General features: G+C 47.0%; 1 protein-coding gene across 1 annotated transcript in view; it reads right to left on the minus strand.

The window, feature by feature from the left end:
• Positions 1–6,117: 6,117 nt before the first annotated feature.
• LOC124795404 overlaps positions 6,118–12,735 on the minus strand; it is a 332,223-nt gene continuing 325,605 nt past the window's right edge. The window contains exon 9 of the mRNA XM_047259426.1: positions 6,118–7,524. Coding sequence (XP_047115382.1) covers positions 7,221–7,524 — 304 coding nt within the window. The 3' untranslated portion in view covers positions 6,118–7,220. The remainder of the gene's footprint in view (positions 7,525–12,735) is intronic.

The following is a 12,735-nucleotide window of genomic DNA, read 5'->3' on the forward strand; positions in this document are numbered from 1 at the left end:
GAGAGCCATCATCAGCAAAAGAATGGAGGGATTGCTGGATCCGTTGCACCAAGGGATGGACTGGATATGGAGCTCCAAGGCTCTGAATAGCACTGAGTGAATCAGAGCAGAGTACATACGGAGAATGGCGGTGGCGGCGGACATACTGAACGGCCTGAGAGAGAGCAAAAAGCTCGGCCATAAAGCTGGAACACTGGTCGAGGAGCCTGTATTTAAGGGTGACGTCCTCGACGACAAAGGCACAGCCGTCACCATCGTCAGTTTTGGAGCCATCAGTGTAAATAAAGGTGTTACTGGCGAGTCGCGCAGTAAGTTTGACAAACCGTGAGCAATATATTGCATCTGGAGTACCCTCCTTTGGGAGCGAGCTGAGGTCAAGATGAATGTGAACCGGAGCCTGGAGCCAAGGTGGTGTCGGGCTCTCACCCTCTCTGAAGGTGGTAGGGAGGCGACGAAAGCGGACTCCAAGGCGCAGCGGGGCAGACATATACAAACCAACCTGACGGTCGACAGAATCGTTGAAGAAGGACTGATAAGAGGAATGGTCGGGCATTGACAATGGCCGGCAGGGATTCCGGCAAAGCAGTACGTCGCGCCGGTCGATCAATGGTAATTCGGCGGCTTCAGCATAAAGGCTCGACGGGACTAGTATAGAATGCTCCGGTCGCAAGACGTAACCCCCGATAATGGATGGAGTTAGAACGGCGAGGCTCCCGTAAACCAGCTTTGATCGGACTATGGACCGATATAAGTGAAGCAGGACAGTGCAATCCGCTCCCCCAAGATGAACCACTAAGAACACGGAGGACATTAAGGGAACGTGTACAACGGGCAGCCAAATAAGAGACATGCGGAGACCAACAACGTTTCCTGTCCAGTGTAAGCCCTAAAAACTTCGTTGTCTCCACGAATGGGAGAACAACGGAACCGAGATGTAAGGATGGTGCAAGGAAAGCTTTATATCGCCAAAAGATGATGCAAATCGTTCTCTTCAGAGAACTGGAAGCCATTAGCCACACTCCATGAATATAGGCTGTCACGACAACTCTGAAGGCAGTGCTCCAGGAGGCATGTTCTCTGGGCACTGCAGTAGATCGAAGTCATCGACGAAAAGAGAGCCTGAGACATTAGGTGGAATGCAATCCATAATTGGATTGATCGCGATGGCAAAAAGGGCTACGCTCAAGACAGAGCCCCGAGGCACTCCGTTCTCCTGGAGGAAGACATCAGACAATACGGAACCCACATGTACCCTAAATATTCGATCTGTTAAAAATGAATCAATAAAAAGGGGCAGGCGAAGACGTAGGCCCCACCTGTGCATAGTGCGGAGGATACCTCCTCTCCAACAGGTATCTTAAGCCTTCTCCAAATCGAAGAACACAGCTACCGTTTGGCGCTTTCGCAAAAAGTTGTTCATGATGAATGTCGACAAGGTCACAAGATGGTCAACAGCGGAGCGGCGTCGACGAAAGCCACATTGAACATTGCTAAGTAGCTGTCGAGATACAAGAATCCAAATCAACTGAGTGTTAACCATGCGCTCCATCACCTTACAGACACAGATTGTAAGAGAAATGGGGCGGTAACTAGAAGGAAGGTGTCTATCCTTCCCGGGTTTGGGTATGGGAACAACGACGGCCTCACGCCAACACATGGGGACCTGACCTTCGGTCCAGACGCGATTATAGGTACGAAGAAGAAAGCATTTGCCTGCCGGAGAAAGGTGTGTCACCATCTGAACGTGAATGGCATCTGTCCCCAGAGCAGAGGACCGGGACAGTGCAAGTGCACGTTCGAGTTCTTGCATGGTAAAGGGGGCATTATAATCTTCCAGATTCAGCGAGTGGCAAGAAGGTCGCCGAGTCTCTTCTGCCTCTTTTCTGGTAAGGAAGGCAGGGTGGTAATGGGCGGAGCTTGAAACCTCCATGAAAAAGCGGCCGAAGGCGTTGGAGACATCCACAGGTTCCACAAGTACCTCATTACCTGAAGTCAGGTCAGGTATAGAGGAGTGGGCCTTAATGCCCGACAGCCAGCGGAGGCTACCCCAGACGACAGTAGATTGAGTAAAACTGTTAAAGGAGCTTGTGGAAGAGGCCCAACAAGCTTTTTTGCTGTCTTTGATGACTCTACGACATTGCGCTCGGAGTCGTTTGTATCCAATACAATTCGCCAGCGTAGGATGGCGGCGAAAGGTGCGTAAAGCACGTCGTCGAGCACGGATAGCGTCTCTGCAATCCTCATTCCACCAGGGGACTGAAACGCGACGTGAAGAAGAGGTAGTACGAGGAATGGAACGTTCGGCATCATTGATGATTACAGCCGTGAGGTAGTCGACCTGACTGTCACAGCTGAGAAAATCTTGGTCCAGAAAGGTCGCCAGGGAGTAGTGAAGTCCCCAGTCAGCTTTCGGTATGTTCCAGCTCGAGGGACATGGGGATGGGGTGTGGTGCAAGAGACTAATGACACAGTGGAAATGGTCACTCGAATAGGTGTCAGAAAGGACGTACCACTCGAACAGACAGGAAAGAGTGGTAGAACAGATCGAGAGGTCCAAGTGGGAGTAGGTATAAGTAGAGTCCGAGAGGAAAGTCGGGGTGCCAGTATTGAGGCAGACAAGATTGAGATGGTTGAAAACATCCACCAAGAGGGAGCCTCTCTGACAGGATGCAGGAGAACCCCAAAGGGGATGATGGGCATTGAAGTCGCCAAACAATAAGAACGACGGAGGAAGCTGAGCAATCAGGTGCATCATGTCAGCCCAACTAACTGCGGATGACGATGGAGCGTAGACAGTACAAACAGAAAAAGTGAAGGTTGAAAGAATAATATGGAGAGCTGTTGCTTGGAGTGGGGTCGTCAATGGGATGGGATGGCAATAGACATCGTCCCAAATGAACAACCTGACCCCACCATGAGCTGGAATACCATCCACAGGGGTTAGGTCTCGTCACTTGGAGGTATAGTGGGTAAAAGCAATACAGTCAGTTGGGCGTAACTTCGTTTCCTGGAGACCAATGATGAGTGGACAGTGCAGGTGGAGGAGCAGTTGTATTTCCTCCCGATTAGATCGAATACCTCGAATGTTCCATTGTAACAGAGCCATTGCAAATGAGAGAAAGGGGGAACGAACCGGGTGAAGAGCTGGTCACCTCGACAGCTGCGGAGGGTCAGGTTTCGAGGGAACATTGCGACAACCGTTGGGAGGCGGATGCTGTTCCATCGTGCCAGCTGCGGCCACATTCCTGGGTTGCGCAGGAGGGGTAGCATCGTCTGCCGACAGGCCAGCTGAGCGCCTGGGAGCAGAGCATTCTGACGAAACTGAGGACGGCCAGGAGTAGCGACTGTCGGATGGAGCATCAGACGAAACGCGCCGGGGTGGAGAGGGGGATAAAGACTTCTTTGAGGCCTTCTTGGAAGACCGATGAGTCACAGGGATGGTGGGCTGTGGGGGCTAGACCCAAAGGAAGTCCTCACGCTCAGGGTCCTGTTTTGGAACGCTGGACCTCGGAAGCCGGGGTCCGTAACGTTTCCCTGATGGACGCCTGAGAAGAGGATCGCTTCTCAGGCGGCGGCGGCGGCGGCGGCGGCGGCGGCGGCGGCGGCGGAGGGTGGCCCCTGGGGCAGAGGGATCAGGGGCCGTGAGGGAGGTGGATTTGGGAGAGAGGGATTTGGAAGGGAGGGATTTGGGAGGCGGAGGCGTAGACCCCAGGTGGGGTGAGGAGGTGGAAGGGGGACAGGATAGGGGTGAGAATACTGTGGAAGGAGTGGACACAACCAAAGCAAACGACGTTGTCAACAACATGGGATGGAGGCAGTCATTTCTTCCTGGCCTCAGAGTAAGCCAGACGTTCCAAGGTTTTCAATTCTTGTATCTTATTCTCCTCCTGATATGTAGGGCAGTCGAAAGATCTAGGCGAGTGGAGGCCAGGACAATTGATGCACCGAGGTGGTGGGGTGCATGCATGTCCCTCAGGAAGAGTATGTCCACAATCGCCACAAAGAGGCTCAGCTTCACACCGTGACGACATGTGCCCTAAGCGCAAACATCGGAAGCATCACATAGGATGTGGGACGTAAGGTCACACGTCGCACTGGTAGCACATCACCTTTACCTTCTCCGGGAAAACATCTCCCTCAAAGGCAAGGATAAAGGCCCCAGTGTCGATGCGATGATCTTTGGGGCCGCACTGGACTCTCCAGACGAAATGCACGTCACAGCGCTCCAGGTTGGCCCTGAGCTCCTCATCAGATTGCAGCAGGAGGTCCCAATGGAAATAATCCCCTGCACCCTATTGAGCGCCAGATGTGGGACAATGGACACTGGAATGTCCCCTTGTCAGTCGCATGCCTGGAGCGCCACCGACTGTGTAGCGGAGGTGGTCTTTATGAGAATGGACCTCGAACGCATTTTACTAAGAGCCTTGATTTCTCTGAAGATATCCTGGATATGCTGTACAAAGAACATGGGCTTGGAGGTGGCGAACGTGCCCCCATCGGTCCGAGAACAGAATAAATAGCGGGGGAAGTATTTCGCACCAAGCCGGCGGGCCTGTCCTTCCTCCCAGGGAGTGGCAAAGGGGGGAAAGGTAGAAGTACCAGAACCAGACAGAGACAGAGACAGAACCAGAACCTTTCCTCTTAGAAGACGCAGCTGCAGAGCGACCTGATGCATGTTGACAGTTCATCTGCGAAACGTCCGCCCTGATACCACCCACTCCGACCTGGGGCTCTCCCCACGGGCGTCACCCAGCCTGGCAGGATGACTTGCCGAGAGTCCTGGTGCCCCAGGTAGACGGGCATCTACTCCTTGGCTGATGGGGGGAGGGTGCAGCTCAGATATCGGCAGTACGATCCCTGTGTTGTCAGGGGGCTACAACCTAGAGGGTACATGACCACCCCACCACAACAGGCTGGCTACCGTACTTGATTTCGGGTGCCATGGAAAGTCCATCATGATCGTAGGTGCAGATGGGGACGCACTATGGGTGTAACTTGTGCAACCCATCAGGAGTTTAGGCTGAAAGTGATCAACAGTGGGTGCAGTTACGACGCTGTTACGATGATTAGTGGCAAAGTGAGTGCACTGAGGACCGGTCATACACCATGTAAGGTGTCCTTCCCCGAAAGGCTCATACTTCTGTAGAATTTTGAAAAATGGAAGTCAAACCCCAATGGGGACCATCACATTGAAGGCCGAAATGGTTGAGACTCCTTTTAGTTGCCTCTTACGACAGGCAGGAATACTTCGGGCCTATTCTTACCCTGGACCCGCAGGGGGAGGGTGGGGGAGGGGTAGATTTCGTTCAGTGTGCCGTCCCCCTGCATGCTATCGCCTCGATATTGCGATGCAGAGTCGTGCGTCGATGGGACGAAGAGTGGCTGGAGGTGACAAGCTGCGGCTAAATGCTGCCTTGGCGCGCCTCCTTGCAGCCATGCAGGCGGGATGAGGTTCTCCTTACTCGCCTTCTCATAGGCGCAGCCCTATGAGACACGGCCTCTTGCTCCACCGGGAGGACCGACCAATGTATAGCGCTTGTGGCTTACAAATCACTAGACGACACTTTGTATTAGATCGCGTTTTACTTTCAGACCAGAGAGTAGTGGCAGATTTGCCGACAGATCGGCCCTCTATTGTAAGTGACGTTCAGACGAGTGTGGTGAGATTCTTCGAGTCTTTACATGTCCAGCATTTTTTCCTAAAATTTCCGAGACACGTTCTTAATGGATTACCAGAGTGACGGGCTCACATGTTCTTTTGTAAGTGGTCAGCCAGTCACACTTCACTGTGCCCTTATTTTAGCATCTCTGTCGTTCTATTTTCGTTGCAATCCCAGGTACAGCACCAGTCACCCTTACTCCATTCTCTTAAGACTTATGAGATTGAATAATTGTGTGGGCCAACACGACTGATGTGGGAGTGAGAGAGTTATGTTGTAGCTTTACTCAGTATATGGTATCATTTCTAGCCACTTTATCAACACTCAAGCTGAGGACAGCAGTTAACAGGAAAATGGTTCATTACATGATATCTGAATATTTTAATTTTATGATATCTGAATACACACAAAAATTAAAACATATTAACATTTCTAAGTATTATGAACTTTACACATTTATGAAAGTTTGTAATATTTTTCTCTAACGCATGTCACTTATAAATTACATTTTAATTAACAGAAATGCAAAGAACAGAGTTGAGTAGTGACCTCTGACCATAGGCTACATATAACTACATCTTTAGTACGCACAAAATTTGTTACTCTACTTTGACAACTAGTTACAATGTTTTTACAATGGGAGTGCAGTTGATGACACCAGAGAGTGAGTGTGGTTTCCAGAACAGGAAACACGAAGCATACAGTCTTTGAATACCAGGAGAGAGCTCGATAAAACGCTTCCTCTTGAAACTTACACTCTGTACATGATCACAGGAGTGTAAAATAACCACATGAAACGATCTCACTTTTCTAACAGCCACAGTTGAGAAATATTAGAAGGCTGAGAGCACCTGTGTTCCAGTAAGTCCATTATAATGCAGTTATTCGCGATGTTCTAAGCCAACCCATAGGAAATTCCACAGTGATTGACGAAGTAGCTACTTTCCACCTCTGCTGCATTCTTAACGTTTCCATTTAGCTTTCAGATTCGTTTTGCCTTCACCATTGCTATTTGCTTGAGGAAAGGCGTTTTATTGTTCTCTTCACCTCACTGAAAGAAGCATATATAATGTGTATAGTGGCAATAATGGTAACAATTGCACTGTCAAGTGTAAGACATGCGTGACTATACGACGAACTAATGGTGCATCAGACCCAAACGACAATTTCATTCATAGATAAGTTTTAATGTGAGATGTAAACTTCTTTTTAATGTAACTAAGTCGTCCTATACAGTAATATTGGTCGCATCCATGGAATCTGTACACGTCAATATTTAATGTTATTTGGAAATATGCCAATTTTCCCAAAATGGGCTAGACCAATTGAATGAAGTTACAGCTTTTCATTCTAAGAATAATATCCAGTCATGTGCCTCAGTCGTTTCACTAATCCCAGCTTTTCAAAAACTTGAGGCAAATGTTATCTACTGAAATTCTCGAAACACTAATCGCAGGAGCTTTTAATGACCCAGCTGGTGATTTTGTCAACAACTTACTTTCAGTTTAGAAGTCGATATATTATAAGATGCACCTTTTGTATTCGCAAGTAAGGTAGGTACTACTGCTGTTTCTTTTGCAGAAACGTATCTTCCGATGACACCCTTCTCATAAATCCAGATTTTCGTAAGACTAGCCTCAGAAGACCAACACCCACACCTACAACCGCAGTGAGACCGACGAAGACGATGGCCAGAACATCCAGTAGCAGCAGTTGGTACCACTGCAGATCGAGGGCAGCTGTGCGCAGGTGCCTGGCTCCCTTGTGCCGGATGACGTACTCTGACCAGTACACGACAGCTTCCCGAGGACTCATGGGTCTGTCCTTGTATACCTCTGACAGCTCCACAGCCCTCTGCTTGTACCTGTTAAAAGGAACATTTTCAGAGTGTTAGTTAAGCCTCGTTGCATACGTGTAGATATAACGACTGGATGATCTCTAATATAGATTAACTGATAGATTCATGAAAGAGGTGCTACGCTGTTACCATTCTGTATTGCTTAGATACAATCGAGTGCAGTACATTCGCACATATTTTATTGGCTCCATGAATGTGACTCTCAGAACTCAGTGCATTGTATTAACAGCTAATGTCCCACAGAAACAGGAGCAACATCAGGTGCGGTTAAAGGAAACTTAACAGGATCTCACGTTCTCAACAGCAAACGATGTATCCAATAGTATAAGCAGAATTATAACATAGTTCACTGAAAATATCTACTGAAAAGTATCGTCTTAGCAGGAAGAAAGACAGAAAGAATGTCCATTTAGTAATGATTACAAGTCTGTAAATGTGGATAAATACAGGAATACCTATTACAAAGAGAAAGAAACTCAGTGTACGATTAAAAGATTAATGGTGAACATCTTTAGAACATCACAATTATTTAGGGTTACTACAAGGCAGTCATGTGAAACGGTATGCTTGCATAAAATTAGTGTTAGATTGGTTGGGAGTTAAGGGACTAAACACAGAGATCATGACTCCCTAAATTCAGGGTTAGGATTAGTGAAGTCTGTAAAGTGTTCTGATGAAAGTACGTAGAAGCAGTTAGACTGAGGCACTGAAGGTAGTACTGGTGCCAGATCTGAGGAAGTTTCAGACCAGTACGTAGGTCAGGAGACAAGGGATTCTCCGAGACCTTACCCAATGGCGAGGAAAGCCCCACCCTGAAATCGAATCCCACCAGCCAAACAAAGGGTGAAGACAGTTACTCAGTAAAGAATACTGTCTAGTCGACAGACTCATAACAGTAAAAGAGAGTAGGCTAAAAAATGTAATCAATATCAGCTGGACTGTCGATAATAGAAACTAAAGTAGAGAAATAGGTAAGACAGCAAGTGGGCATCCATGGGGCTCTAAATGTAATGAGTTGCCCATCCGCAGCCATCCCACTCCTGCCTCAGTGCATTCATGGTGTTAGAAAGCACTGACGTATCAGAGTGTTGCCTCTAACACAGAGAATAGAGTGAGACAGAACAGGTGACAAACCTGATATAAAATCAATTAAAAATAGTAAGAGAAGGCTGAAAGAGAGAGATGTTCAGGGAGATAGCGCCAGGGGTCCCCCAGAACCTGCTGCAGCTGGAGAGGCTTGAACCCCAACCACACCATCCCTGCCCCAAATATAGCTTAAAACCTTACATACGAAAATAAAACCTACTTTCACACAGAAAATGGAGGACCAGTTCAACTGTCCATGAATGGTCTGCTAATATTATAGGCAAAAAATCAAGAAGGTCATTCTTAGAATGGAGGGCTAGAAGAAGGGACACTTCAGAAGGACGTGAGCTATTATCTGCAGGGCTCCAGAACTACAACTTGGGGATGCCTTGTTACGCAAACTGAAACTATGGGCTACCGTGATACAACCACTGTTGAGGCAACTTAGGATGATAAATGAGAAATATAAGGAATTGCACCATGCAGCAGCTGTCTAATAGTGCAAAGCTTATTAGCTGGAACAGCACAAGTGTTATTTGTGTGCGCAGATGTGCAACTGGTATGTGTAAAGATAATGGGCGAAGGGGAGGGGGGGGGGGGGAGCAGGCAGCCATCGCTCTTCTAGCCAAACTGCCGTCCATTTCGTTCCCTGCAATACCAACATACTTGGGAACTAGAGAAAGACAACCGAGCAGTCTGTATGAATGAGTTCAGTGAGAAGGCCACACGAGTAACATCTGACAACGGCCTGGAGACTGCTCATTGAGTCACTACATATTCAAACGCAGTCATGGGAGGCCCATTTGATAAGTGGAAGTCTCATAACAGACATTTCATCCGCTGTAAAATCCCTTTATCTTCCTGGTAACGAATGGTGTTCCAGCCCAGCAGGGGACACAGAAGCGTATCCCGTCTTATCGACGGTTTAAGAGCCGTCAGTGTAGAAGATGGTAGCACCCTTAAGGACGATAGAGGTCAAGTCCTTGTGATTTCGGTCCTAATTCGTGGCTTGAGCTTCAATCAAGGGAAGGTAGCAGAGTGTACAAGAAAACAGGGGAAGCAGGGAAGTGCACTGCAGCGAAGAGAAACGATGGTCCTGGCAGAACACTGCGAGATGTTGTAGTACAACTGGTAATCTCACCCAAAGGCGGGTATCAGCAAGCAAAAAGAGTGGGATACGTTGGATGATCAGAGAACTGGCGGATCGCGATTGCATAGGAGACCAAGAGTTGGTACTGTCTGAATCGAGGAAGAGACGTCTCCTCTTCAGTAAGCAGACTGTGTATGAGACAGACCAGACAACGATATTTTGGGCCTAACGACTTTGAAGCCTAAGGTGCTACAGAGCCATAAACCTGGCGATCATAGTCTAGTCAGGATGTTACCAGAGCCCAGTAAATATGGAAAGAGTAGCACAATATGCACTCCATTTAGTTGTGAGCTAGGATCCAGAGTGCATTAAGCTACCGCCATGAACTGCTCTGACGAATATGGAGAGCGAAGTCAGCTTTTTTAACAAGACGGAAGTCCAAGAAACGGGACTGTACAACCACTTCCAAGCACTGGGTACCCAAGTAGAGTTTTGGGTCAGGATGGAACGTGGTGCGACTACAGACATGCACGATCTGCGTTTGTGCAGGAGAGAATTCATGGTAGTAGGTCCGCACAAAGGCCTGTCGGTTTGAACCTTGGAGCCGGCGTTCAGCTGAGGCTGTTGAGTGGGATCTCCACCAATTACAAAAGTCGACATCCAGCCCATGGGTGACTTAGTGGCCCGACGGAGACCAATAGCCCGTTGATGGCGACGGTGAAGAGCGAGACATTCAGCATGGAGCCGTGTCTGACACTTCTTTTGGGCCAGAACAACCGGTGGGATAAAGACTGGCGAATAGAAATTGGTGTGGAGCCTCGAAAGCTCCAGTCACTGTACGGAGGTAAATTGTAATTGTGCCAAACTATGTCCTGTTCCGTGTGCAGGAAAAATACTACAATCAGGTTCTGGCAATTTGAAAAAGGCTGTTCAATTCTTGTTTCCAATCTGACCAGATGGTCGCTTGTCAATCATTCCTTCTGGAAGCCACTCTGATAGCGGGAAAAAGTTCCTGCCACTCGAGAACCCTGAATGGTCTGTGGGTACAGATTCTTTCAAGTAGTTTTCAAACCATGGTGGTAAGGCTAATTGGTTGGCAGATGTCGATGGATGTTGGGTCTTTGCCTTGCTCCATGACTGGGTGTGATGATACCATCTCGTCATTCCAAAGTCACGCAGAATATAAGTAGCACATTCAGCTCTTTGATTGTATGATTATGAATTTAATCAGGATCTGGAGTCTGCAATGTACCGAAGAGTAACCGTTTATAAACCAACTCTTAGACACAGATAGATAAACTGAATTATGACCATCCACTAAGATCAGCGGTCTGTACTTCATGTAGTATTCCAATAAAATTTAAAGAACTTTGCCTACCTTGACCTTGATTTTACGTAACAGGTTAACGGGGTAACAGTGACAAAATGTAGGAGAAAAATCTCACTTGTTTTGCTATAGGCTTTAACACTATTCCAGCACTATTCATATCTGTGATACTTTAAGTGGAATAGCGACCCGCTCAAGCTGCCCTCGTTGTGTCTTTGCCTTTCACAGACTGCTCGTGCAAACATCTCTGGTTCCACCAGAACACTGCAGCTTCTCGTTTTCTCCACAACATATCTTTCACTACAATAATATAAAATATTTCTTATTGAACAAAAGTGTAACAAGTATAATTTTTTTGCGACAAGACTGTCGTTCAACACTTTCTCCAGCGCTTGGTCGCGAGTCGTGTGCGCAGACACTTGTCACCGCCTGCTGCACCTCATCACCGGAAATAAAATTTTCTCCTATCGCCTCTGAGTGGTCCAAAGATGTTTTAATCATTTTGTTTGCGAGGTTTGATGAGTATGTGTCAGAATATGAAAGTGCAAGTTATCCATGTATAACACGATAAATATTTGTTCGGTTGTGTGGCCTGGGTTCTCTGTCGAGGATGGGGGGGATGTGGACAGTAGCAGAGGCGGGTCTGTGTGATAACACAATACTTCTTCGTTGTCTCTTTACTAATGTACGCAGTTATTCCATAACAACTGGTCAGAAGATGCCGGGAATAGGAATGAGAAGGAACATAAGTGTGTAATAATTCAATCCGGCTAGTACAGTCCATCAAGAGAACTTTTTTCTTCACATAATGTTCGGCGCTGTAGCGGCCAGGTAACTGTCGGAGAGGCTGACAGGCGAGCTGCTTGCAAAGTGGAACGTTACACTGCGCCCTGGCATACGGTGCAGACGCCGTACGGGGCCCGGCTGCGGCGTGGAGCAGTCAGCAGGTGTGTAACACTATATACACCCCAACGTAACAAATGTCTTTTCACAAGAAAAGCCACCTACAATACTATTATACGGGAATTTGTGCATATAGCGTATACGGCAAACATGCCTACTTTCCACAACTGTCGTATAATGTTAGCCGTTTTAGAGCATTTGACCGTGATGTATGATTAATGGATATGGCAATGAGACTATTATTCCTTTTCGTAAGAGTTTTCTAGCTGTTAGGAAGAAACGCAGTAAAAACGAATTAATACTGAGTCTAGGATCTTTCTGTATTAAGTTTATTAAGTGGATTGTCTAACGGATTTACCGTCTCCAGCCTACCTATACAAAAAATGGATAAGTTTCAGGAAACCGGAAGTAAATATGGACTTTTTCCTGCTGTTCCCTAACATAATTTCGCAAATAATTATAACTTTTCAAGATATGATTCTGAGAAAGACAGCAGAAACTTTGAGCTACCTACACCCAAATACATAGTTTTGACCTACAAAGGCATCAAATTTTTAAGTATCACTATCTGTCAAAAAAATTTGGCCAGTGGGGGACTTTTATGTTTGCGTTTTGTATAACCAACAAATCAGATACTTAAATATTATAATAGCATAACACACACACTATAATTTAGTAAGATACTGTTTGTACCTTTTTCTTAAATGACCTGCTCAAAGTCAAAGGTACGGTATGGTCACTGTATTATCAGTACTTTAATTCAAACCTACTTCGGTATTATTGAGCCACAAGCAGTTTTTTTATAACTCTC

The sequence above is a fragment of the Schistocerca piceifrons genome, chromosome 4, assembly GCF_021461385.2.
Source record: "Schistocerca piceifrons isolate TAMUIC-IGC-003096 chromosome 4, iqSchPice1.1, whole genome shotgun sequence".
Taxonomy (NCBI): domain Eukaryota; kingdom Metazoa; phylum Arthropoda; class Insecta; order Orthoptera; family Acrididae; genus Schistocerca; species Schistocerca piceifrons.